We start from the raw sequence: 24,228 nt of genomic DNA, 5'->3' as shown, positions 1-24,228 counted from the left end.
AACCTGGCCAGCAGGGAATGGGTGCCTTCTACTCCATTGGGGGACCCTGGGCAGATCAGGGTTCAGACCCACCCAAAAGACCCAAGAAGCTCTGTGTCTATCTCTGAAAGACCCTTCTCCAAGGAGCCACTGAGGAAGGAGGGAATCTAACACAGGGGAGAATTAAGCGATGTGACACTCAGGACTGAAGCAAGGCCTATGCAGACAATCCCTGACTCTGTGGAGTCACTTTGCCTGGAGGGGGACAGGGTGAAAGGGTCTTTTGAGATCATCTGTTTTCAGCCCTTGGTGACGGGCTTTGGAAGCTAAGCTTGACAGAAAGATGTTGGTGCAGAAGACCCCACAGGCTAAGCAGCAGCAGAGCAGGGGTCCAAATCCAGGTGGCCTGGCTCCCAGCACGGGCAGGCTGTTACTAAGCACAAGTGTGCTCAGTCTGGCTCCAGTGTGGGGTGTCATTCCGGACAGCACCCAAGAAGACTGAGCACCCCACCAGTATCCAGGTAGCCTCCTTTGCCAACAATCAGCAGCTTCTTTAAATGTCTAATTACCTTGCCTATCCCTTGGAGAATGGAAAAAAAGTCTCTTGTCCCTGTCTTGGCCTTGAGAGAATTGGAAAGGAGGCGGGGAACACACTTCACACTCCTCTGCCCATGACCCTCCCCACCCAGGACGGTTTCCCATGATCTATTTCTGTGCTCTTACGTGACTAGAGAGGCCAATTGAGGCTCAACAGGTCCTACCACAATTCAGACAGCATTTCCACATGTGCAGGCCCGGCATGACTCTCACCTAGCAATTTGCACAACTCGTCGGGCAACGCAATCGAATACACAATCACGTAATGGTTAAGAGAGAGGGCTTTGGAAAAGGCAGCACAGGCTCAAGGCTGCGCCACTCGTTAGTCGAGGCTCTAGGTGCCTCCCCATGCTTCATGCAAGCATCTGTAAAATGGCAGCAGAGCACCTACCTCCCAGGTTGCCAAGCCCAAGAGAATGCTGGGGAGCTTGGCACAGGGCCACAGAAGATCTCAGAAGAACTAGTCAGGGATATTAATACTAATGGCTGCTGGTTTTGTGTGTGTGTGAGACCTGGCTTAGCAATCTAGCAAAGCCTATAGAGTACTACTTGAAATGTTTCTATGGGCTCAGAATGTTTCACACTCATAAAGTGCTTGCCTAATACATGAAGCTCTGTGTATGAACACCAACACCAAAATAATAATGATCATAATAATAAATTTCTAAAGCTCACAAAATAGCAGGTGTGGTGGTATATGTCTAATCTTAGTATTCTTGGTAGGAGTAGGGTCAACCTGAGCTATATTGCCAGACCCTGTCTCAAAAGATCAAAAACATCTCTCTGAGTTCAAAGGCAGCCTTGTCTACACAGCAAGTTCTAGACCAAACAGAACTACACAGTCAGACCCTGTCTGAGAAATAAAATGATTTAAAAAAACCCAGTAAAATATGCCAGCATATACCAACTTAGAAGGCTGAGGCAGGAAAATTCCTAAACAAGGTAAGTTCAAGGTCAGCTGGGACTACATAGACATTCTTCCTGTTTCTCTGTGTGTCTTTGTCTCTCTCCCTGTCTCACTCTCTCTGTGTCTCTGTCTTTCTCCCTGCCTCTGTCTCTGTCTCTCTGTCTCTCTGTCTCTCTCTCACACACAGAGGACTGGAGAGATTGCTCACTGGTTAGGATCACTGGCTGCTTTTCTAGAGGACCCAGGTTCAATTCCCGGCACTCAGTTCACATAACCTGTAATTCCAGTCCTGAGAGATCCAATGCCCTCTTCTGGCCTCCTCAGGCACCAGGCATGTACATGGCACACAGACATATGAAGCAGGCAAAACAATATGCACATAAATAAAAATAAATAAAATATGTTTGGCATTTTGTTTTGATTTTTTAAACAAAAGGTAAAAGCACACAAAATAAAATGCTTAGAATTATGTAAGGCCAAGCTGGGCAGTGCTGGCTCATGCCCTTAATCCCAGCACTTGAGAGGCAGAAGCAGATGGATCTCTATGAGTTCGAGGTCAGCCAGATCTACAGAGCGAGTGCCAGGACAGGCTCCAAAGCTCCACAGAGAAACCCTCTCTTACATATATATATGTAAGGCCAACTTTTACAGACCACTTAGGCTGTACAAATGCTAGGCTCAGACTCTGGCCACAGTAAAGCCATTGCTCTCATCCAGGTTGTCTGAAGGTCACTCTGTGGTCCTGTCCCTTCCTATGAACTAGCAGCTAGGTGCCACTGGAGAGATGAGATTCTGGGAGCTTCCTCCTATCAACTCTAGCACTTCAAGGCCATTTGCCTGGCTTCAGTGCCTGCTTTTTGCAGCTCAAATCTCAGCAGTGTGATCCCATCCATCCCCCCAAACATCACCTGGGGTGCAAGCTCTGGACCCTACTTTCAAGCCCCACCACCACCCTAAGCAGTCTGAGATCCTCCCATCCTTGACCTCACTCCAACCCATTAGAGGTGTCACCTCTCCCCAAGGCTATTCTCTATCCTCCTGGGGCAAGGTCCTGGGAGACCCTCAGCCCTTCCTCCAGCAAGGCAGAAGCAACGTGAAACTGACCTCAGAGACCCTCAGAATGTCAGTAAGGAAAAGGCCCAGGAGCTCGGCAACTCAACGCCCCCAGCTGCAGGAGGAGGAAAGTGAGGCCACAGAGGGAACAGGCTTGTCCAAGGTCACCTGAAAAGGAGGCAGAGGAGCCAGTGCTTAATCTAGACTCTCCTGGCTCTCTCTGCCCCGCTCCCTACAAAGCAAAACGGGAAAAGCCTGGAGGCTGGTGCCAAATTTAGTGAGAGATACAACAAGGAGCCCTAAGGATCCAGCAACCTAGATGAAGGTTACCAGAGCCCAAAGGTAGAAGGGGTTGGAGGACAAATGAGGGAAAACTGGAGGCAGGCTGAGACTCTGAAAGACCTTACAGAGATGTGGGATCCAGGTGGAGGACACAAGGTATCCCTGGAGTCAGCGTGATCTTAGGAGGCTATCTAGAAATGAGGATTCCCATCTCCCCACCATCCCCCAAAAATTATCTGGGCACAGAAGCCGCAGGCAATTAAAAAGGAAAGTAACCATGCAAAACCTGCAGCTGTTGCTGGGAATGTTGGCTCCTACCTGCAGGGAGTGGTGGTAGCAGGGGCCCCAGCGCAGGCCTGCCTCCATTCTCCATGCACAACTCAGGCTTGCGTGTCCAGCAAGGCACCCGGTCGACCTGGCTGCTTACCATAATCCCCCAACTCTGCTCAAGTTTAGACACCTGCTCCTGGCATCTCAAAACATCCTCTCTCCAGACTGCCAGGCTGCTGGGAATTGTATTTGACTGTCTAGGGTAACAGCCACCCGCCCTCTACATAGGCGGGTCTTGCACCGGGGCCTTCCATGAAACATGAGAGACAGCTCAGACTCTAACTCACCTTACGTCAGAACCGCCAGAGGAGTTTAAATGTTTCCTCCTGAGCTGCTACAGACTCAGAACCAGCATCTGAATACATCCCCTTGGCAATTCTGTTGCAATTCAAAGCCAGAGATCCACTGTCTCCCCCAACTTCCCTGGCCTACCCGCACTTTCTCCCCTGTTGACAATCTGACAGCTGTTACAGTTGTGTGTGGACACGGTTAATCTGATTTCCTCTCTGGCAGCTGTGCAGAGGGAAAGGGACAGCTGAGGGTCTCAAAAACAAGATGAGGTAGGAGGGCATGGGGGCAGGAGAGGCTGTCTGTCTGGGTGGGTGTTTTACTGTGCTGAGCCCTCACCTTCCTTTGAGCCAAAGTGCCTGCAGGGACAGGGCTAAGTGGTTCCAAGTATTTATGGGGGGAGGGGAAGACTACTCTTAGACACCCCAGGAGTGGGACGAAATGGGCCCTACTCTCTAGGAGCACAAACTCTGGAGGCACACAGATAGGCCTACCACATAAGGTTGTATGTATACTGCATACTGCAGATGGGCAACCAACTGAAGGAATGAACTGGAATTAAATCCAGCCCATGCTCTGGTTGCTAAACCATAGGCATGAGGTACAAGGACACACCCACCCAAAGGACCATTTTTTAGAGAAATATAAGAGTTTTTGTATGGATTTACAATAGTCCCCACACAGGCAGACCCAAGTTCAAATCTTAGCTCTTACTTATTCTGTTATTCTGTGTTTGTTTATTTTTTGTTTTGTTTTTCAAACAGGGCTTTGCCATGTATCCTTGGCTGTTCTGAAACTTACTCTGTAGACCAAGTTGGCCTCGAACTCACAGAGCTCCACCTGCCTCTGCCCAGCTCTGCCCACCCAACCTCCCACCAGGTGCTGGGATTAAAGGTGTGTGCACCACTGCCCAGGCCTGGCTAAATTATTTGTCTTCTCTGATCCTTCTCAATTATGGAATGTGGATTATTAACATCCTTCCTAAAAGAGACCAACAAGGAAAGTCCCGGGTATCCATGCCACCTCGTGTATTACAATATTGTTTCCACTCAAGTCCTGCCCTTCCTACCTTCCTGGCATCCCCACACCTACACATTCCTGACACACAGCCATGCTCGGAATGGCCTCAAGAACCTAAATAAGAACAGCCAGGGAAAGCCCCAGTTTCCCATGGGACTTCCCAACATCCAGAGCATTCCTTCCTGGCACACACCAGATCCATACCTCCCTCAGTGGGCAGAGAAGCCTCCTCCTCTGCCATCCCTTCTCATAATGTCCAGGACTCAGCTCAACCAGAAACAGACAGGGAAATCAGAGCCCAGCTCAGGGGTCATTGGGAATCCCACCGTGGAGTTAAAGATCCCAGGGTCCTCAAGCCAGGGCCAAGGAGAGATGCCCACTGTGAACTGGGCAGTGACATGTTGACTAGACAGAGACACCCATCTGTCAGGAGAAGCCACCAGTCACCAGCAGTGCAAGCAGAAATTGCCCCCTGTCCCTTCCTTAAGCAGGAAGAGCTTCTGTCTCTCTTGAGGTCACTCACCCGTAGGTGCCCACCATAGCTGTCTGTACTCAGCCACCAGGTCAAACCCCAGAATAGCGCCCAGGCCAGGCAATCTGCCAAAAAGGCTGGGCCTCCGCCCCCTCATGCAACACTCATTCATCTAAGTGCCACCCACTGTGCTAGGTGCTGGGTGTTGGCAGCCAAGAAGATGGCATAGGGAGCAAAAGCTGCCCCCCAAATAAGTTCCCAGGACTTGCTGCTACAAAGGACAGAGAGGCAGCGTCTTCTCCAGTCCCTTGGGCTGGAGAAACCAGCAACACCATCCAAGAAACTGTCTGGAAACTGTCTTTTTCGGTTGTAGGCTTTTACATCTTGTCTAGAGGCTGCTCAAGAAATTGGAAGGAGAGGGAGCATGAAGGGAAAAGGGACAGGAGGGAAACACCAGGCTTCTGGGCCCTCATGACCATGTTTATCTAGGGTGGATTTTTTTTTCTTAACCCAAAGGTTAAAGCGTTTCTATTTGAAACGTCTATTTACATTCCAGAGTCCAAAAAAAAAAAAAAAAAAGGCAGCCAAGCTCCAGGCCTATATCTGTCCCCAACAGCGTCACAGACACAGCATCAGAGCTGCTCAGGGGGGAACATTCTTTGCCCCCTCCCTGAGCTGCTCGGGTGACTCACACCTCCCTCCTGCCAGCAGGGACTGCATGCGCTGTGGCTCAGAAGGCCAGGTTGGAGAAAGAGATTGGCTGGGGTATACATGGGGACAGAAGAACATAGTCCTAAACTTTCAGGATTTCTGCAGTCTAGTTCAAAAAGGAGGAGTAAATAAGAGGGAACTTGGGGCCAACTGGTGGCTCGGTGTAGAACCAATTGGCAGTTAGTATCCACACTAGGTGATGCTCCACAGACATTCCTGCACTTCTGAGGAGCCCACCTTAACACCCACAGGGCAGGGTTTAGGGGCCCAACACAGGAGCTGTAGCTCAATTAGCCCTGGGCAAGAAGCAGTCTTTTGGGTTCCATCCCAGAGGCCTGGTGGGCACCCTGCAGGGCTGGTCTCCTATTAGACTATGCCCTATAAGAGGACACTGAGTGGACATCCCAGTTCATGTCCAGACAGACAGCAAGTCGTGTCCCAAAGAGTTTCTGAACCTTCCCAAAACATTCTTCTGAAACCTCCCAATCCTACTGCAACCTTATCCCTGGACAGCTGAGAACCAAATCACAGGTACCCAGAGAGGCATACAGCTCCCACCTTCTAATTGGAACCTTCAGGTCCACACCCACATATCCAGAGTCAAGGACTCTAGCACACAGACACATATATTCTCTCTCACACACAAGTACCAAGCCAGCCACTGCCAGGAGGGGCCAAGTGGGCATGGGTCCAGCTGGCCCCTCCCTGAAAGAAGCATCTTGTGGTGCCAGCCTGGTGGGGAGGTTGTACCAGAAGGGCCTGATGCTGCCAACAGGTTCCTGAGAGTGAGAGGAGTGGCCAGCTCTGGGGGGACTCCACCCCCCACCAAGGACCAAATAAGTTCCGCCGGAAAAGGTGGCAGGGCTAGGAACCCTCAAGCTTAGGTAAGACACCCACCTGAGTCAAAGTAACACTTGCCCATCCTCAGGAAGTGGAAGACATAGGAGGTAGCTAGGAACTAAGGCAACCAAAATAACTTCAACATCCCAACTGCTAGTCTCTGCTCAACCCTATCCCAATGAGCCTCCTCCCTAAGTGTCCATTCTCAAAAGTCTCCTGACCAAAAACTTGCCAAAGTCACTACACCCTGACCAGGTCAAAACCAAGCCACAAAAGCTAGGACATTTCTGATTCCTGTAGGCACGCCAGGTACACCTTCTTCCTCTGCTCAGCTGTGGGGAGCAGGCAGCCTGGAGACAGGTCACTGACCCACTTCTGTCCCTTTGGCCATGGTGCCAACTAGGCTAGAACCCTCTAGGAAGCCCCAGCCCCTCACAGCTGAGCTGATCCGACTCAAGGCAGAGGTACTGGAGGATACAGCAAAGGGTGGCTAGGAGGCAGGGTGAAGGGGCAGTTCCGGGCCAGGAGGCAGGAAGACTACACTAGCAGCTTGGCTCTTCCAATCCATGGGCGTTCAACAGAGCTCTCGAGAAAGCTGAAGCAAGACCCCAACGGGGCAAGACTCACATCACAGTAAGGTGCTCAATCCAGGTAGAAGGACGCCAAACAGCTGAGGGCAGGTGGGGACACAGAACCACTTACCTGCCACAGGGATGCCGTGCAGAGGAGTCCGGGGCAGGATTTCCAAGGATGGTTCCCGGCCTGGCATGCCATCTGCTGAGAAACAGGACTCAGTCTCATAGATGGTTTGCAGCATCTCCACGAGCCCCTGTGCCTTGGGCACCAGCAGCATGCCAGGGAGGAGCCGCCCGAGGCGGAAGCCGGTGAGGGGAAGGTGGTCAGCAGGGCCAGCAGGCTGCTCAAGGACTCCCTCGGGCCACTGCTGCTGGGACCCGCAAGGCAAGGAGGCGCCTCATCCGGCCTGGGCGCTCTGGAGGCAGCAGAGGCAGGGAGGCTAATGAGGCTGTAGGCCCACTCTCTACTCCAGGAACATGGACCAAGGCCTGTCCAAAGGTTCCAGGAGTTGGGCTACGGCTGCGTGCTCAGGGGACAGGAAGGGGAGCTCAGTGGGCAGGCAGGCTCTCTGTGTTCCCTCCCAGCGCCACCGGTGACAGCTCTGGGCCTGGCTCCCTGCTCCTCCTCCCCGAATGAGCCGCCGGCAGCTGGCAGGAGACTGAAATAGCAGTTGGGGGAGGGCCCTGTCTATAAATAGGTGGAGCATGCTCAGGGAGCCGCCGGCTGGCTGCCAGGAGCCCAGGCCTGGCGGAGGCCCCATGGGGGGGGGGGGGGGGGAGAAGGCGCGCGTTCCACCCCAGGAGGAAGCGCCAGTCAAGGGGGAGGGGGGATTGGGGAGGCCTGCACTCAGGGCCAAGGCCACAGGCCTGGGTGGCCAGTGGCTGGACTGGAGAAGAGCTCAGGCAGGGGACCCAGTATCTGGGATCAGCTTGGCTACTGCTGTGGGCAAACAATGGACCGGACACCAAGAAGCTAGCCTGGATCTGCTACCTTCCCCCTTTCCGTGCAGAGCAAGGAAAGGAATCAAAAAGACTAGGGAGAGGTGACAGACACCCAACCACCTGGTCTAACCTCACACCTCCTCCTAACAGCCTGTGGAGTTTGTTTAACTTCTGCCTTCCCACAGAACTGGGAGATGCCTCCCTACACTCTTACTATCAGGGAGACCCTAAATAGCAGTAGGGTGGCAGCTCTCTCCCACCCGGTCTAGAGTACCACCTCTGGCAGTCAGTTCTTTCCAGGGAGCAGAAAGACTTTCTGGGCAGGCAGGGGCTGGACAACACCTGCCCATTCTCAGCTCAACCGATATACCCAGTGCTGTCCTGAGGGCGTCACGGACACCATTGCCTTTATGGTAGCAATGGCCTCCAGGAAGAGGCCAAGATGGGGAAACTGAGGTACAGCAAGGCTAAAGTCACTGCAGTCACAGAGCTGCTCACATGAGAGGGACGGAGATCTCAGGTTCTGACCACCACACCTGACAGGCAAAGGGATACACACACAAGTCTGCCCAGGGACAAGGCTATCCAGTGCCCAAATAGGAAGCCTTGGGGCTGGAGGTCTTCCAGTTAGTCACAAAGCTGTCGGCATCCTGGCCTGGTGGAGTAGCCCCAGCTCTTGGGCCTTCACGGGCGATGGAGCCACTGAACCATCAAGGCTGGTGCCACCTGCCCCTTCTCCCCAGGTTGTGCCTCCTACTGATAAAGAGATCCCACTTGGCCCTCTGACCTCCCTGGAGCCTTTTAATAGACTGGGTTATTCCTGTGTCTATACCCTCCTCCCCTTTCCTGACGTCACAGTTGCTATTTTGGACCCCTCCTGGCCCCTCCTTGCCCCCCACTCCAGGCACAGGGCCAGGGACACCTGTCCTCTCTCCGGACTGGATGACCTCACCCTCCTGTCAGGAGCCCGGGAGAAGCTGTCTAACCAAGGACATGGTGGCTATGGCTCACAGCAGCCTGTTGTCCTCCCAAGCTTCTGCCAGGACAGCAAGGGCCTCCTCCCACAGGTAGCAAGGCACATACATGAGGATGGTAGAGACAAGCTTCTCCAAGCATGGTGAGATCCAGATGCTGCTGGGGTTTGTTTCCCGGTGGTAGATGGGAACCAAACTGGGAGGGGTCTGAAGCTACAGCCATGGCTGATTCTAGCAGAAAAGGCAGTGGAACTGTGTAACCCAGGAGCTTGGTGCTGGAGAACATCACCTGTGTACCACCCTTCCCCCAATTGTGTCCTGCCCAACTAGGACCTCTCAAGAACAAGAGGGAAGACCAGGGGCTCCACCAACGAGAGTCACAGGCAGCAGACACAAGGGAGCCCAGAAAGCCGGGGGCAGCAGCCCCTCCCAGCCTGGGCTCCACCCACCCACGCTGGGAACAACCAGAAGGGCTGGCTAGCCCTGTCCTGGCTCAGTAGGCCTGCCCCAGGCACAGGAGAGAAGCTAGGGAGTCCTGCTCTGGGGAGGTTAGCAAGGCTCTTTAAACCCTAGATTAGCCTGATGTCAAAAAATCAAAGAGGGCTCCCTTTCTTTTCTTTTCTTTTTTTTCTTTTTTTTTGAGGGTCTGTAACCAAGACTAGCCTCAAACATACAACGATCCTCCTGACTTAGCCTTAAAACCTGCTGGGACTACAGGCTTAAGCTATCAAACTTGGTAAAGAGGAGTCTTTACCAGTATGGGCTCAGGGACAACAGCCAGCACCATCACAACTTCTATGCATTAGGAAGAGAAATGTCTGTCTTCAATGAAATCCCTGAAATCCTCCAAGGAAATATGAGGGGACAGGTCTAGGGGGAGGAAAGACAGGCATCTTTCTTCTCCTTCCAAGATAAAGATGATGAAACAAGGTCTTCCTGATATTTAACCCTAACCTTCCCTGCTACAGTCCCACAGATCTCTCCAAGTACTCACTAAAGATGTGGTCCATGAAACACACGCACACCCAGCACCAGCAGGTTCAAGCCCAGCTTGCGCTACAGAACCGGCTCTATCTTCCCCAGCAGGGTTACCTCCACCCCTCCCTCTACACTCTGGGCCTTCAAATCCTCTAAAGCTGGGGCAGAAGGAGAGCCCAATGCTGCCTCCTTGATTTCTTCCAGCTCTCATTTCCTCTGCCCAAAGACTGGTAGTGGGTTCTGACTGAACTGGGGGAGAAATACTGCTTTATGTAGTCGAAAAGCCCAAGGCTGGCCCTAAGACCCTGGACTGCTAGATGCCCTGAAAACATCAACCCTGCCTACCACCCTCTAGTTCTTTCCTTTGAACTGACTTGTCATGCTGGGACAAGTCAGTATCGCCCAGGACTACCTCGAGCCAGGTCCACGGTTACATACTGGCTGAATCTTCTCACTTAAAACCAATTGCAGGAAAAACGTGGACACCTACTTTGGCATCTTCCAACTCCCCTCTGGTCGACCCTGCCTCCTCTCACTATCCGGTCCTAAGCCTTCAATACCTCTGGGATGATGAAGCGAGGGAGAGAAGGCGAGAAGAGATTCCAACCTGTCGGGGCATCTCAGTAGAGAAGGGAGGCCTGAGGGTCTTTTCCCCAGACCCCTGCCCATGCCAGCAGTGACCCACTTTCTCCTTCTGTGGCTGGCTGCCTGCCCTCCCAGGGGCTCAGAAGCAGAGCCCGAGGCAGGGAGACAGGACGCCAAGGTTCCTGGCTCCACCCCACACCCGTGCCCCAGTTTCTCTGGTCACCCTAAAGGGAGGGGGAGGCCACCCTCCCTCCCAGGAAAGGGAAGGAGAGAAAGTGTAGAGGGTGCTAGGAGGTGCTGGGCAGACAGGTGCTATCATGAAGCTCATCTCCCTCCCATGCTGGGGATGGGGAACCTGGATGCCTCCTCCAGACAGGATCACATGGCAGGCCACATTCTTGTCCCTCTCCAAGCAATGGCACTGACAACAGGGTATGACCAGGGCAGTTGAGGTCCTAGGTCTCAGGGAGGCTTCTTCAAGAGGGTAGTGCCAAGCCAAAGTTGCTGCTACGAAGTCTTTAACCCATGGAGGAGAACAAAGGTACAGGCAGGACAGTTCCAGAAAAATAAAGAGTGCCTCACCACAGAAAGAAAGAAGGGAGGGAGGGAGGGAGGGAGGGAGGGAGGGAGGGGGAGGGAGGGAGGGAGGGAGGGAGGGAGGGAGGGAGGGAGGGAGGGAGGGAGGGAGGGAAAAAGAAGAGAAGCAGTAGTGGTGGTTCACACCTTTAATCCCATCACTCAAGAAGCAGAGGCAGGCAGATTTCCGTGAGTTAGAAGCCATCCTGGTCTATAAAGCAAGTTCCAGCTGTCTCACCGCCCTCCCCTTAAAAAAGCTGGGCAGTGATGGTTCACACCTTTAATTCCAGCACTTGGGAGGTAGAAGCAGGTGGATCTCAGTGAGTTTGAGGCCAGCCTGGTCTACAAAGTGAGTTCCAGGACAGCCAGGACTACAGAGAAACCCTGTCTCAAAAAACAAAAACAAACAAACAAGAACACCCCCTTTAGCGCCCTCCTCTGCCTAAGGAGGAGAGTAGAGGGGAGCAGACTGGCCTCTTCAGGGAGGCAGGGCAACTCAGATGGCCAGAGAGGCAGATGAGGTCAAGTGCTGGCACGCAGCCCAGCCCAGAGGTACACAAATTGAGTGTCCACTGCCCAGAGTGGTGGGCCCAGAAGCAAATCACTTAATCTCCATCTGCCACCCCTTGGCAGGAACTTGCATGCTGTCTTTCAGGCTGGGACAGCAGGGATGGACCATTTCCTGTCTTTCTGCTCCACCACAGGCCAGCCTCGTTGGTGATGCCAAGCAAGGACTGGTTAAACCAAAGAGTTCTTATGGTGAGAGGAACCAGAGGACGGGAGAAAGCACCCCGCTGTACCCACCCTGTGGCTGGATGCCCCAGAGAGAAAGGAGCAAATGGCCAGGATGTGGGAGAGATCAGCCACACTCATCACTCCCTCCTCTCTGTTGCCGGTCCCAGCACTCCAAATCTCTCTTTCTTCTGCCAGGTATCCACAGGGACATGAACACCTACGTGCTCTGGTTACAACTGTGGTTTCACTTTATTTCTGTGGAATCCCAATGGATGTGGTTCCCAGCTTCTGCCAGGCTCTGGGCATCAGCAGCCCCAACCCAGATGCCAGCTGAACTCAGAGAACAGATGCTGAGCCCCTCAAAAGGAAAAGCTGTGTGCAGACTGGCTGGCTCCGTGGCAGAGGGTAGCTGGAGCCCACCAATGTAGCCAGCCCAGGAACCGCAACAAAGGACCAGGGCAGCTTCCCTCTTGCCATAAGCGAAGACCCCTGTTAGGAAGCCTCTCCATGGTCCTAAAATACAGTTCTATATCCTGTGTCCCCCTCTTTCTCTCCCTCCCTCCCACACATGGAAAAGACAGCATCTCCCCCTGCTGGGGGCAGCTGGAAAGCCAGCCAGGAGGCAGGTCACCAGGGATACCTATCCTGACAGAGTTCAGGCACGGCCATACCGGTGCACACCTCCAGCTACAGCACGCTCCTGCCAGCTCTGACAGGACGGCTGTGAGAACTTGGACCATCGGTGTCTAGAACACAGCCCAGTAACTCACTCGCCCTGGGTGGATTATGATAACCTTTCATTGCAAGAGAATGAAACCCTACAGCTGGGAAATGTCCATCCCAAGCCACCAACAGTTGTCTCTGGGAAGCCTCTGTGCCCCTGGCCAAAGGTCAGCTCCCAATCCCCATGTGAAACAGAGAATGAAGATGTCTCAGAGAAAGGAAGCAAGCAGCATTATTGCCAGTCACAACTGATGAACTAAGGGACTGTGACCGTCCCTCGCATGACCCAGTCAAAGAGGATGGGATGGATGAGACAGGAAGCCAGAACTCTAGAGCCTACCTGGAACAACCCTTAAGGATTGAATGAAGGCAAGGATAGGACGACCCCAGGAAGAACCATAAACCCAGTAAGAAGGTAGCTAGGGGACGGAGTTGGAGGCTGGATTCCTCCCTTCTTGCAGTTCAATTTTTATCCGATGCCTTCAACTTCCCTTTCTCTAAGGGGGAAAATATTCATCCCTCCATGCTTACAGGGACAGGATAGATGCTGAACTTTTCAGACTGCAGAAGGAGATAGCTGAGGACAAAAGGCAGTTATTACTCTGACCACACTAACCTGTGGCCTCCTGGGAAACTCTTGAGGGTCCAGCTCAAGGCAACTGGACACACCCTCATGGGCACATGTTGGGACAAACCCAAACAGAAAGCTACCTAGAGTCCCACCCACACACTATTCCTGGCAACACTGAGCAGATCCTCGAAGAGAGCAATGAGAACTTGAGTCCACCAAGAGGAAGAGGGCACTCAGCAGAGGGCCAAGACTCTTCTCCAAACACAAAACTCCACTCCTATCCTAGCCTATATCCAAGCCTAAGGCACAGGGCCCTGTAAACCCCCACCAGGAAAGAGTTATGGAACAAGAGACACACTCCAGCAAGGCAAACAGTCACCACCACAAGAAACATGAGCATTCAGTTGTATCCAAGAGAATGCTCCCGACACTGTCCCAGGCTACCCAGAGAGATTCACACCACCATCTCAGGTACCCAAAGCTCTCGTGTTGAAGGCAGGCATGGGGGCAGAGGGAGACCCAAGCCCTCCCAGATGGTTCCCAGGTCAGCTTCATACCAGGTCTGCCTCACAGCTGGCCTCTGTCTTGTGTGTGTGTGTCTGAGAGAGAGAGAGAGAGAGAGGGAAAGAGAGAGAGAGAGAGAGAGAGAGAAAGAGAGAGAGAGACAGAGAGGGAAAGAGAGAGAGGGAGAGAGAGAAAGAGATGTTCTCAACTCTTGACCCCTTCATTCCCTGACAGCTCAGACACTGGCAGTCAGCTGGTCTGGGCAGGAAACCCACACAGCCCATTGTATCCAAAACTGCCCCAGGAGGCTCCTCTCCAACCTCCTAGCTCTTACCCGACTCGTTGGGAGAGTTCATGCCGGCTCTGGGCCTGCAGGAAGCTGGCGTTGGGGGCTGGGACAGGAGGGGGTGGAGCTGCGGTGATGTCAAGAGAGACAGACGATAACAGACAGACGGATGGGCCAGGAGCCCGGGGCCGCAATGCCTCTAATGCCCATCCAAGGCCATCCTTCGGGGTGAGGCAGTCAGGCACTCAGAACGGCATCCCTGGGGAGAGACGGAGCAGGGTTAGCGGTCCCTAACTCAGAACTCTGAGAGCCAAGGGAGACCTTGGAGTGGTCAGCTTGTACCTGGGAAGAGAGGGAGGGCCACTTGCCCGGGGCACATAGGAAACAAACAGAACTGGACCAGACTCTTATTTTTTCTCTTCCTAATTGATGTCCATAGGACAGGAAATGGCTACATCAGCCTCTGCAGACATCAGTGTCCAGTACCAGGTGCGGAGCCCTTACAGACTCTGAAAGGTACTTAATGTGGGACTAGTTGTCACCAATGATGTACAGGAAGTTTCTGGCCACAACTTGTGGCTATGGGAAAGGCTGAGCTGACCTGGGATCCCTGACAGAGGTTCAGGGAGAGAGCTACTGGGTACCTTGGCAAATGCCTTTGGTCCCAGAACTTGGGAGGATCAGAAGTTAAAGGTCAAACTTGACTACAGAAATTTAATGTTAGCCAGGGTTATGGGAGATCCTGCCTCCAAAAATCACCAGGGCCAGAAAGAGGGTTCAGCAGGTAAAAGTGCTTACAGCCAAACCTGATGACCAGAGTTCAATCCTAGTCACATGGTAGAAAGAAAGACTCAACTCATAAAACATCGTCCTCTGACCCCATGTATTCACTGTGCCATATATACACCCACACACATACATAAACACACACAAATAAATGCAATTAAAAAATAATTGGTGGGGGGCTGGAGAGATGGCTCAGAGGTTAAGAGCACTGACTGCTCTTCCAGAGGTCCTGAGTTCAATTCCCAGCAACCACATGATGGCTCACAACCATCTATAATGAGACCTGGCGCCCTCTTCTGACATGCAGACAGAACAGTGTATATATAATAAATAAATCTTTAAAAAAAATAATTGGTGGTGGTGGTGGTACACACCTTTAATCCCAGCACTTGGGAGGCAGAGGCAAGTGGGTATCAGTGAGTTCGAGGCCAGCCTGATCTATAAAAGCAAGTTCCAGGCCAGCCAGGACTGTTACACAGAGAACCGTTGTCTCAAAAAACAAAACAAATAATAATAATGATGATGATGATGATAATGTTTCAAAATTCAGCTGGCTGGTAATGGCACATGCCTTTAATCCCAGCACTCAGGAGACAGAGGCATGCAGATCTCTATGAGTTTGAGACCAGCTTGGTCTACAGGGTGAGTTCCAGGACAACCAAGGCTACACAAAGAACTCTGTCTCGAAGAACAAAACAAACAAACAAACAAACAAAAATTTTAAGTTCAGGGAGGAACTGACACCCACCCCAGCATCTTCTTTCTCCCTGTGTTCTAAGCCTCTGGAAATGAAACACGATTTCTTGTTTTCCCAACATCACAATGAGTCAGGGCACAAGAGTGTGTTTCATGAATTAAGAAAGTCAAACAGACCCAGCACTCCCTGTAAGTGTGCTGAAATTACTGGGCCCCAACCCAGGGCTTTGTGTGGTGTTCAGGTTGTGTTCTGTGGAAACAACTATGAAGTTCAGCCTGTACACTGCCTGTCAAGCAATGACCTGTCACATACCGAATCTCCCAGAACAAGGGACACTTTTTCCCAGTTTATACAAAGGCACCAAAACGGCCAACAGTAACCAAAGTCAATGGAGTAATGGAGAATGTATTAAAGGACCGTGGGTTTGCCAGAGTCCACACCCTGGCCCCATAGTCTTCAATCCTTAGACACTAGGCAGCACCCACCTGCACCAATCCCTAAACAGCCCTAGATCCACCCAGACATGATCTCATTCATTTGCTTCCAAAAGAAGCCAGGCTCTCCAATGCCCTATGAGAGCAAGTGTCAGGAAGCAATCAGAGCTGCCAACATTAAAGCCCTAACTCTGCTCCCCAACCCCAAGCAGGCAATCAGCTCTCCCTCCCAGACAGCCATATCTCCTGGTGGTATTAAATCTCTGAAAACCCTCCATTCTCATCAGAGATGCCCAGGGGGTGATGTCCAGTTGTAGTCTAGAAGCCCCTAAGCCTTCCTTGGCATGGCCACAGGAACACACGCAGACTCAGGGTTGCTAGTCCCCACTGCTTTGGACTCTGTGGCTAAAGAAAGGAATATTCAGATCAGGGTTCAGGGCTGAAAGATGGTGACTGAAGACAGAAGAACCTGCACAGGTCTGGGACCAAGTTCAGGAATGCAGCAGGTGGGGCTGTTGGTGTCCTAGCAGGGCCGGCGTAGGCAGGCCAGCTCAGCCCAGGCCCACACCAGGGCTGGCGCCCAGTCTTGCTCACACCCTTTTCCGTGGGTTGAGGAACACAGGTTCTGAAATTCCCACGACTACCAGCAGCCTAAGTAGCCCAGCCCATCTATTTAATGAGGAAAACCTCCAAAGCAGGACACTCAAGAGGAATAGATCCCAAGGGGCCCCAAATTGGTGATGCTCAGCCCTTAACCCCCTTATCCTCACCTAGCACCTCTCTGGAAGGGAACAGCTCCTTGAACTCACACAGGGGGTTCAGGATATAGTTATGTTCTATTGCTCCCCTCAGTGTGGGACCCAGGAGCCCTATCCACCTGCAAAGGGCATCTACCCCGTTCACGGGTCTTCCAAGTGAACAAGAACCACAGCAGGGCTTCCTGGGAAACAAAGAAGCCTTTACAGCCTGGTCAGGACAGGCTTAGCTTCTTGTCTAGGACAGGGCAAGGGAAGAGCGGGCAGCCTGTGTTCTACGCACCTCTTCAGCAGAGACGTGGCCCGCCACTGTCACATGAAGGTCTGTATAGGTAGCTAGGGGCCAGGAATGGCGTAACTGATGAACTACCCACCACATGGATAACAACCCAGTGTAAAACTCCAGGACTCCCAAAGCCCTGCTCCCCTCACTCTGACAGTCAACTGTCCTTCCAGACTACTCCAGGGTCTGAACCTACCTTCTACCTCCATCCGGGTGTCGGGGCAAGGAAGAGCGCAGGGAAGGGCAGAGCCTCCACCTGCTAAGGTGGCGAAGGCAGAAAATGGGGTGGGGAGGCAGCCCTCCTCCACTCACCAGCAATAAAAACTCTAGCAGGGGGTGGGAGGAAGAGCACACAGGAAAAGGTGACCAGAGCCTTGCAATGTCCCGAGGGCCACAAGTTCACTACGCCTTCACACAGCTTCTTCAGACTCCCCTCCAGAATCACCATGCCTCCCACTCCCACCACGCCGACTCTGAGCATGAGAGAGGCAGGTCCAAGTCTTGAGCTCCCAGCGCAGGGCCACTCTCAGGTCAGGGGCCACACCCTACGTCAGTCACAGAGAACAGGGCCTAGCAATTTGAACCACATCCTCTGCATCTGAGATGGGCTTCACTTGTCCCAACTCTCACTGCCTGGCAGAGCTCAGAGCCCAGACATATCCCACCCAAAGGCCCCGGCGGTTTCTCAGCTCAGCTCCTCCCGGCCCCTGGCCACAGCAGACAACTGTTCCCAGCCTCCTCCCAGAGCTTCCACCGCCGCGTGCCTCCCCCCAAGCTGAGCCAACAGAAGTCCAGGAGGATGGAAGCCATGCAGGCCCCAAACTAGGGAAAGGGGGAAGGCGACAGGGGAGGGAAAAAAGGCACCAGGCTGACAAATTCATTTTTGCAATAGGCCCATTTCTGTTTGTCTGCTCAGACGCAGCTCCAGGCATCTGCACAAGCCAGATGGAGGAGGCTGCTATTTCTAGAAAAAAAAAAAAAAAAAAAAAGATGGGGGAGGGAGGAGGTGGAGACAGAGGGCATTAGACAGGGTCTGTTTGCCCTAAAACCTCAGACAAAATGATGATACCCCCTCCCCAGCACTACCAGACAGGGCTCCCATTCAAGAAAGGGCTGGGGCTGGGGTGAGGTGGGCAGGGGAGAAGAAAGGGAGAGAAAGTTTAATTAGCCAAAGTCAGCTACAATAGGCCCCCTCACTGGCTGCATCAGGTTTTCATTCATGAGCAAGCGACAGTGTTCCAAAGTGCCAAGAATTGCCCCCCCCACTGTCTCTTCCTCACACCAGCCCCCAACAGGAGTGAGTCCTCTAGCTGGCTGCCTGAGCCTGATCCTGTGTCCCAGACATCCCTCCTAAAAGGGATGTGAGTAGGAAGAATTAATTATTAAAGAGCAGCTGGTACCTCAGCACCAACTGCATTGCCCCCAGCTCCTAAGTCTCCTGGACCATACAGAAACAACAATGACCCCCATCCCCAAGTTCCATATCTAAGCACAAAGCTAAGACATCACCCCTAAGAATCGGAAAGCAAAGCTCTTATCTCTGCAGCTACTTGGGGTGGGTGGTGCATGTGACACGGTTACCCCCACTCTGGATTACATGCTCCTTGGAAGATACACTGAGGAAGAGGAGGCACTGGCCCAGAGCAGTCATTTCCGACATGCCTGCCCCCCACGGAACGGGCATCTGGGACCTCTCTGGCCCCTGGTGTGTCACCAGATGCTAGGAACCTACTCCTTTAATTCAGGCTCTCATCTTTGACCAGACCTAGTCCAGATCCAAGTCCAAGTGGAAAGAGGGAAAGGGAAGATTTAAGAAAGAAGAAGGAAGCAAACCAAGTTCTCCCCAAGCGCTGTTGTTTAAGGAGGGAAAGAAAAGGGAGGGTTGGAATGTAAAAGCAGGCAGCCCCCAACACGGCCCATCCATAAACCCATCTCAACAGCCTGCATGGGCTCCTGACTCCCAGTGTGTAGCCAGAGCTTCAGAGACCGAGGGTCCTCCCTGCCTACACCCTTAGAAGCTAAGTGGAGAGTCAACAGGACCCAATGACAGGAACAGCCAGTCTTCTGGCCCGAAGTCCTCAATCTCCCGTCCCCTGCCCCCTTTTGTTTCTAGGATCTGGCTCTATCTTTCCCTCCCTTTGAACCCTAAACCCCTCTCTCTATTCCCATCCCCATGATACTAAGCTAATTCCAGTTCCCAGGAGCAGAGTGGTCACTGTCAGAGTGCTGAGTCCCCTCCACACACCCCAAAAGCAACTGCAGCTGCTACCCTTCCTCTTTGGGGACAAAGCTCATCTCAGAAGGCCAAACACAGGGACATCGAGTGGTCACCTTCTCCCCGAAAAGAAGCACACCCTACTCCCCCGCCCCCAGCTCCTAGATTAATTACTTATCACCCAGCGAGGTCTCATCTTCCTGAGGGCCTCAGGGATGGGTGGGGTGGGGAAGCCGACTCCCCCAAGTTAACAAGGCACTATTAGAACCCCTGCCCCATGAGAAACAAACCCAAGATGAAAACTGGGCGCGCACGGGGGGGGGGGGAGGGAGAACTGGACGACGACGGGTAATCTACCCTAGCTAAGGAAGATCACCAATTCATCTCCCAGTTTTTTCTCGAGCTCGAGGGTGTCAGACAGAAGAGGGTGGTAATAAACGCAGTAACGCCTGTGAGGCGAGGGGGGTGAGAATAATAGCACAGAGAAGTAAGGTGGCCCCGCAGTCCCCTTCCACCTGCATGGACGTCAAGGACATAAAATCAAGGGTATGTTCTTCACCACTTGGAGAAGCACTGTGGGTGGGCTGCGCCCCTCACCTCAGAGTAATAAGAAAGGGGTGTCCGTGAAAAGAGGGTTTGCCCAGAACCCAGGTGCAAGGCTCAAATAGCTGTTGCAACGGATTATGAGCCGCCAGGGAGGAGACAAATCAGACATCCCCGGCTGGTCTGCGGGCCATTTGGGGGCGCGGGGTGCGGGAAGATCGGCCCCTCCCTTACCTGCAGAGAAGGAGCCCTGCAAGGGAGGGGTGGGAAGGGGTGCGTGCGGCGAGCCAGAGGCGACACTCCCCGGCCCCGCGACGCTCCCTGGGGGTGCGGGCTGGCTCGGCGCGCGCGCCGGGAGGAAGGACAGGGGCGCAGGGAGCCCGCGGGCAGCGACGGCGGGAAGACCGGGCGCTGCTGGGCGTCCCGGGGCCGCAGGAGGTAGGGTCCTGGCGGGTGCGACGCGCTCACCCGCTGCGGCTCGAGCTCCGGCTTCGCGGGCGACAGCGGCAGCAGCGGCGGCAGCAGCGGCGGCAGCGCCTCCTCGACGGCTCCTCCATCTTTGCGGCGGCTCCTCCGGCTCCGCTCGCCGCCGCCACCAACAACAACATTCGGAGACGTCACTCCCGTCACGTGACCCGACCCCGAGCTAAAAATAGATCCAGACCCCCCCACTTTCGGGCTTCAGCCGAGAACCCCTCCCCTCTCAACTGGCCCTCCCCCCAGATGGGCGGGGCCAATAGCGCCACCGTGACAGCTTCTTAAAGGGCCGATAGCCAGCCCAAGGTTAGGATGGGGCAGAGGTGGTTGAGAAAGGATCCGATCTTTGCGCCAAGTAATGAAATGAGTGCAACCCAGATACCGGCTGCTGCAGGGCCTGGATGTGTAGGATCTACGATTTTGTTCTTTGCGCTTTTTTCGACTTCCTTTTCCAACAGTGTATGGTGCAATCTTTGCCCGCCTGAGCTGTTCCCTAACACGCCCTTCCCGGGCTAGGGGGAGGGTATCCGGGGATGGAATCCTAGAGACTGTCGGACCCTGCAGGGGCAGCGAAACTGGAAGCTTAGCTTGGACTGGTCTTTAACCCACCATGCCTAACCCCGCACAACGTTGCATCTTATAGACTCCTTGGAGAAAGCCAGCATAGATTGTTGCTGTCCCTGGCCTTCAAAAGAGCAAACCAAGAACCTAAAAGACTACTGATCTCCAACTTTGGTGCCATCCATAGTGGAACACAACATGAATGTGTTATTAAACCTACATAGTTTGGGGGGGGGAACCTACATAGTTTTGTCAATGACCTAGCAATTCCCCTTGCAAAAATGTTTTCTAAGGAAATATTGTGCTTCAAAATGAACTTAGAAGAAGATTGTTTATAATAATCTGAAATGTTGGAAACAACCTAAATATCAGGTAGGTTTCTGCAAATAAGCTAGGGGACATCCAATCAGTGAGTTATCATCCAGACACTAAAAATTATACAGAAAGCCAATTAATCTGCTTATCTGTATATGTTTCTGCAAAAATCTAGAAAGAGCTGGCAGTAATGTTGTCAAGTAATGAGCCTTGAGGCCAAGTGGCTGTCTTTAAGATCCCTAAAAAAGACTATATCGGAAAAAAAAAACTATATAGGTCTACAGCTTGGAGCATAGCTTAGAAATAGAACATGTGCTGGGCATCTGAGGCCTGTGTTCAATACACAGCATCAAAAACAAAACAACATGGTTATACTGACATGTTCATTTTATACACACACACACACACACACACACACACACACATCACACTTTAAAGCAGAGGGTGCTGCTGAAAGCCTCTAATGCCTCTAATCTCTGTACTTGGGAGGTAAAGGCAGGAGGATCTCTGCAAGTTCAAGGCCAGCCTGGTCTACTTAGCAAATTCCAGGACAGCCAGGGCTACACAGCTACATAGAGAGAATTTGTTTCAGAGAGAGAGAGAGAGAGAGAGAGAGAGAGAGAGAGAGAGAGAGAGAGAGAGAACATTCTTCACTACAGTGAATTTGAGTTCAGTATCAGCCTGAGTTACTTGAGATCCTATCTCAAAAATAAAAAAGGAAGCCAGGCAGTGATGGTGCACACCTTTAATGCTAGAGGCAGAGGCAGCAGGCGGATCTCTGTGAGTTCGAGGCCAGCCTGGTCTACAGAGTGAATTCCAGGACAGGCCCCTAAGCTACACAGAGAAACCCTGTCTTGAGAAATCAAATAAATAAATAAATAAATATTTAAAAAGCATATGAGACGGAAAAAGGCAAAGCAAGACCCAACAAGAATACTGATTTGCTCCAATGGTACCAGGAGTATATGCAAAAGCGTACTAAGGCCATGTATCTGAAGCTAAATGCAAATAAAATAAATAGTAAGTTTTTTCTTATAAAGTACTCATGAAAGGACCATGCCCATCCATCTCCATCTTCACACCTTGTTCTTAGCCAAATGGCACCTTACCTGAAATACCGTAACTGCCTCTGGGCAACTAATTCCCTCCCTGCATCCTTTTCCATCTCCTCCAAAAGTCAGAGTGACAATTTGGAAAACAAATCTATTAAAGAACAGTTTTGAAAACAATTCTGATTTTGTCACTAAAACTGGTCCACGAATATGTATAAGAACTTTCTAGAGAAACTTGTTCAGAGATGTTCGTTCTTGGACGACACCCTCCCCCCCCACGCCATCAAAGCTTGTTGTTCGGAGTGGGGAAGAGGCCCACAAATCTTCATTTTTAATACAAACCCAGGAGATTTAGCTGCATCTGGTCCTCTCCTGGATCTTGGAAAAATATCAGCCCGAAGCTTAAGGATGACATGACCCCTGCCTCCCCAGCCTCCCGGCCCAAGCTTAGCTTTCTGTAGTCCAGCCCTGCACCTGTCTCTCTCCGGTTCTTGAAGAATGTGTCCCTTGCCCTTCCCGGCCTTTGCACAAGTTTCTTCCCATGTTTGAGGAATGCCCCTCCTCCCTTCTCTTTCCCTAAATGCATCTGCCAGAGTTCAATTAAATATTACTTCCTGAAAGAGGCCGTTCTTTGTCTTTTAATTAAACTAGATCACCTCATTATACATGCTTTCACTGACTCTGATAATAATCGGTAAACATGTATCTCTTTGTAGCACTGGTTCACTATCTGTCTCCTTCTCTAATATTAATTCTTTGTAAGGAGAATGTTAGGTATGAAACACAAGTTCTGCTACTGAGTTTCACCCTCCAAGCACTAAGAAAACCAGGAGAATCTAAGAAAACTAAGAATCTGCACATCTACTTGAATGGTGGCTAGAGAGACTTGATGAACTTTGTTGACTGAGCTGAACGAGTGTTAAAAGAATAAACCAGCTGGGTGTTGGTGGCGCACACCTTCAATCCCAGCACTCAGGAGGCAGAGGCAGGCGGATCTCTGTGAAGTAGAGACCAGCCTGGTCTACAAGAGCTAGTTCCAGGACAGCCTCCAAAACCACCCTGTCTTGAAAAAACAAAAAACAGAAAAAAAAAAAAAAAGAATAAACCAACCAAGCCAGGCGATGGTGGAGCATGCCTTTAGTCTCAGAACTTGGGAGGCAGAGACAGGCAGAGCTCTGTGAGTTCAAGAATAGCCTGGTCTACTGAGCAAGTTCCAAAGCTACACAGAGAAACCTCCATGAAAAAACAAACAAACAAACAAAAAGTAACTCTAATTAAGATATCCTACTCAAAATCTAAGATACCTCTTTTTAATTTTTAAAAATGTATTTTATTCTATTTATGTATATGAATGTTTTACCTGCATTGCACGTATACAAGAGCACCATGTAGATAGCTGGTGCCCCTGGAGATCAGAAGAGGGTCCTCAGGACGAAAGACGGTTGTGAGCCACCATACACGTGTTGAGAATTGAACCTGGGTTCTCTGTAAGAGCCGTCAGTGTTCTAAACCACTGAGCCATCTCCCCAGCACCCTCAAGATGTCTCACGGACGTGGGTTGGGATTTCTCAGTTGCTTATGTTTTATACTTCCCTAAGTTGATAATGGGCTGTTTGGAAAAAGGGAGATGACAAGACCCTACACCCTTCTGCCTTTCCATCAGCTAGCCTCTCACCTCACACAATCCTAGGGACTAAATACAGGTTGAGAACATTGTGTGACAGATGGTGGCCAATAACTATCTCAAGGAACAGCTTAGCCAGCCACATATCATTCTATACATGAAAGAACCAAAAGGAGATGGAGCGATGGATTGGCAGTTAAGAGCACTGACTGCTCTCCCAGAGGACCTGGGTTCAATTCCCAGCACCCATATGGCAGTTCACGACTGTCTGTAACTCCAGTTCCAGGAGACCTGATACCCATGGCAAAGTACCAATGCACATAAAATAAAATAAATTAAATTAAAAAAGAAAGAACCACAACTAAAACAGGGTTAAATAGCTGCCAAAACTAAATAGAAGTAATGATTCAAACCCAGATCTCTATTCTCTACACACAGGGAGCCAGGATTGGTGGAAAGCAGGGTCCTCAAGCCCATAATTCCAGCCCTCTCCTTTGGATGTCTCTGAGAGCATCATCTCTGACTCTCAGAAGCCAAATGGTCCAGACAGAAGTCACA

The 24,228-nt window shown here is 51.8% G+C and overlaps 1 protein-coding gene and 1 non-coding gene across 2 annotated transcripts in view; one reads left to right on the top strand and one right to left on the bottom strand.

Annotated features, from left to right (window-relative positions):
• Hdac5 (histone deacetylase 5) overlaps positions 1 to 20,248 on the bottom strand; it is a 36,922-nt gene extending 16,674 nt beyond the window's left edge. The window contains 3 exon segments of the mRNA XM_005070088.3: positions 7,182 to 7,253; positions 13,977 to 14,187; positions 20,110 to 20,248. Coding sequence (XP_005070145.1) covers positions 7,182 to 7,253; positions 13,977 to 13,998 — 94 coding nt within the window. The 5' untranslated portion in view covers positions 13,999 to 14,187; positions 20,110 to 20,248.
• Positions 20,249 to 21,123: 875 nt separating this feature from the next.
• LOC121141667 lies at positions 21,124 to 21,251 on the top strand. The gene has a single exon (XR_005878631.1). It is a non-coding gene; the product is annotated as a small nucleolar RNA SNORA33 (small nucleolar RNA).
• The last annotated feature ends 2,977 nt before the right edge of the window (positions 21,252 to 24,228 follow it).

This window comes from Mesocricetus auratus, unplaced genomic scaffold (genome assembly GCF_017639785.1).
Source record: "Mesocricetus auratus isolate SY011 unplaced genomic scaffold, BCM_Maur_2.0 Super-Scaffold_100007, whole genome shotgun sequence".
NCBI classification, from domain to species: domain Eukaryota; kingdom Metazoa; phylum Chordata; class Mammalia; order Rodentia; family Cricetidae; genus Mesocricetus; species Mesocricetus auratus.
The sequence above is the reverse complement of the archived record's forward strand: the minus strand, read 5'-3'. Positions and strand labels throughout refer to the sequence as shown.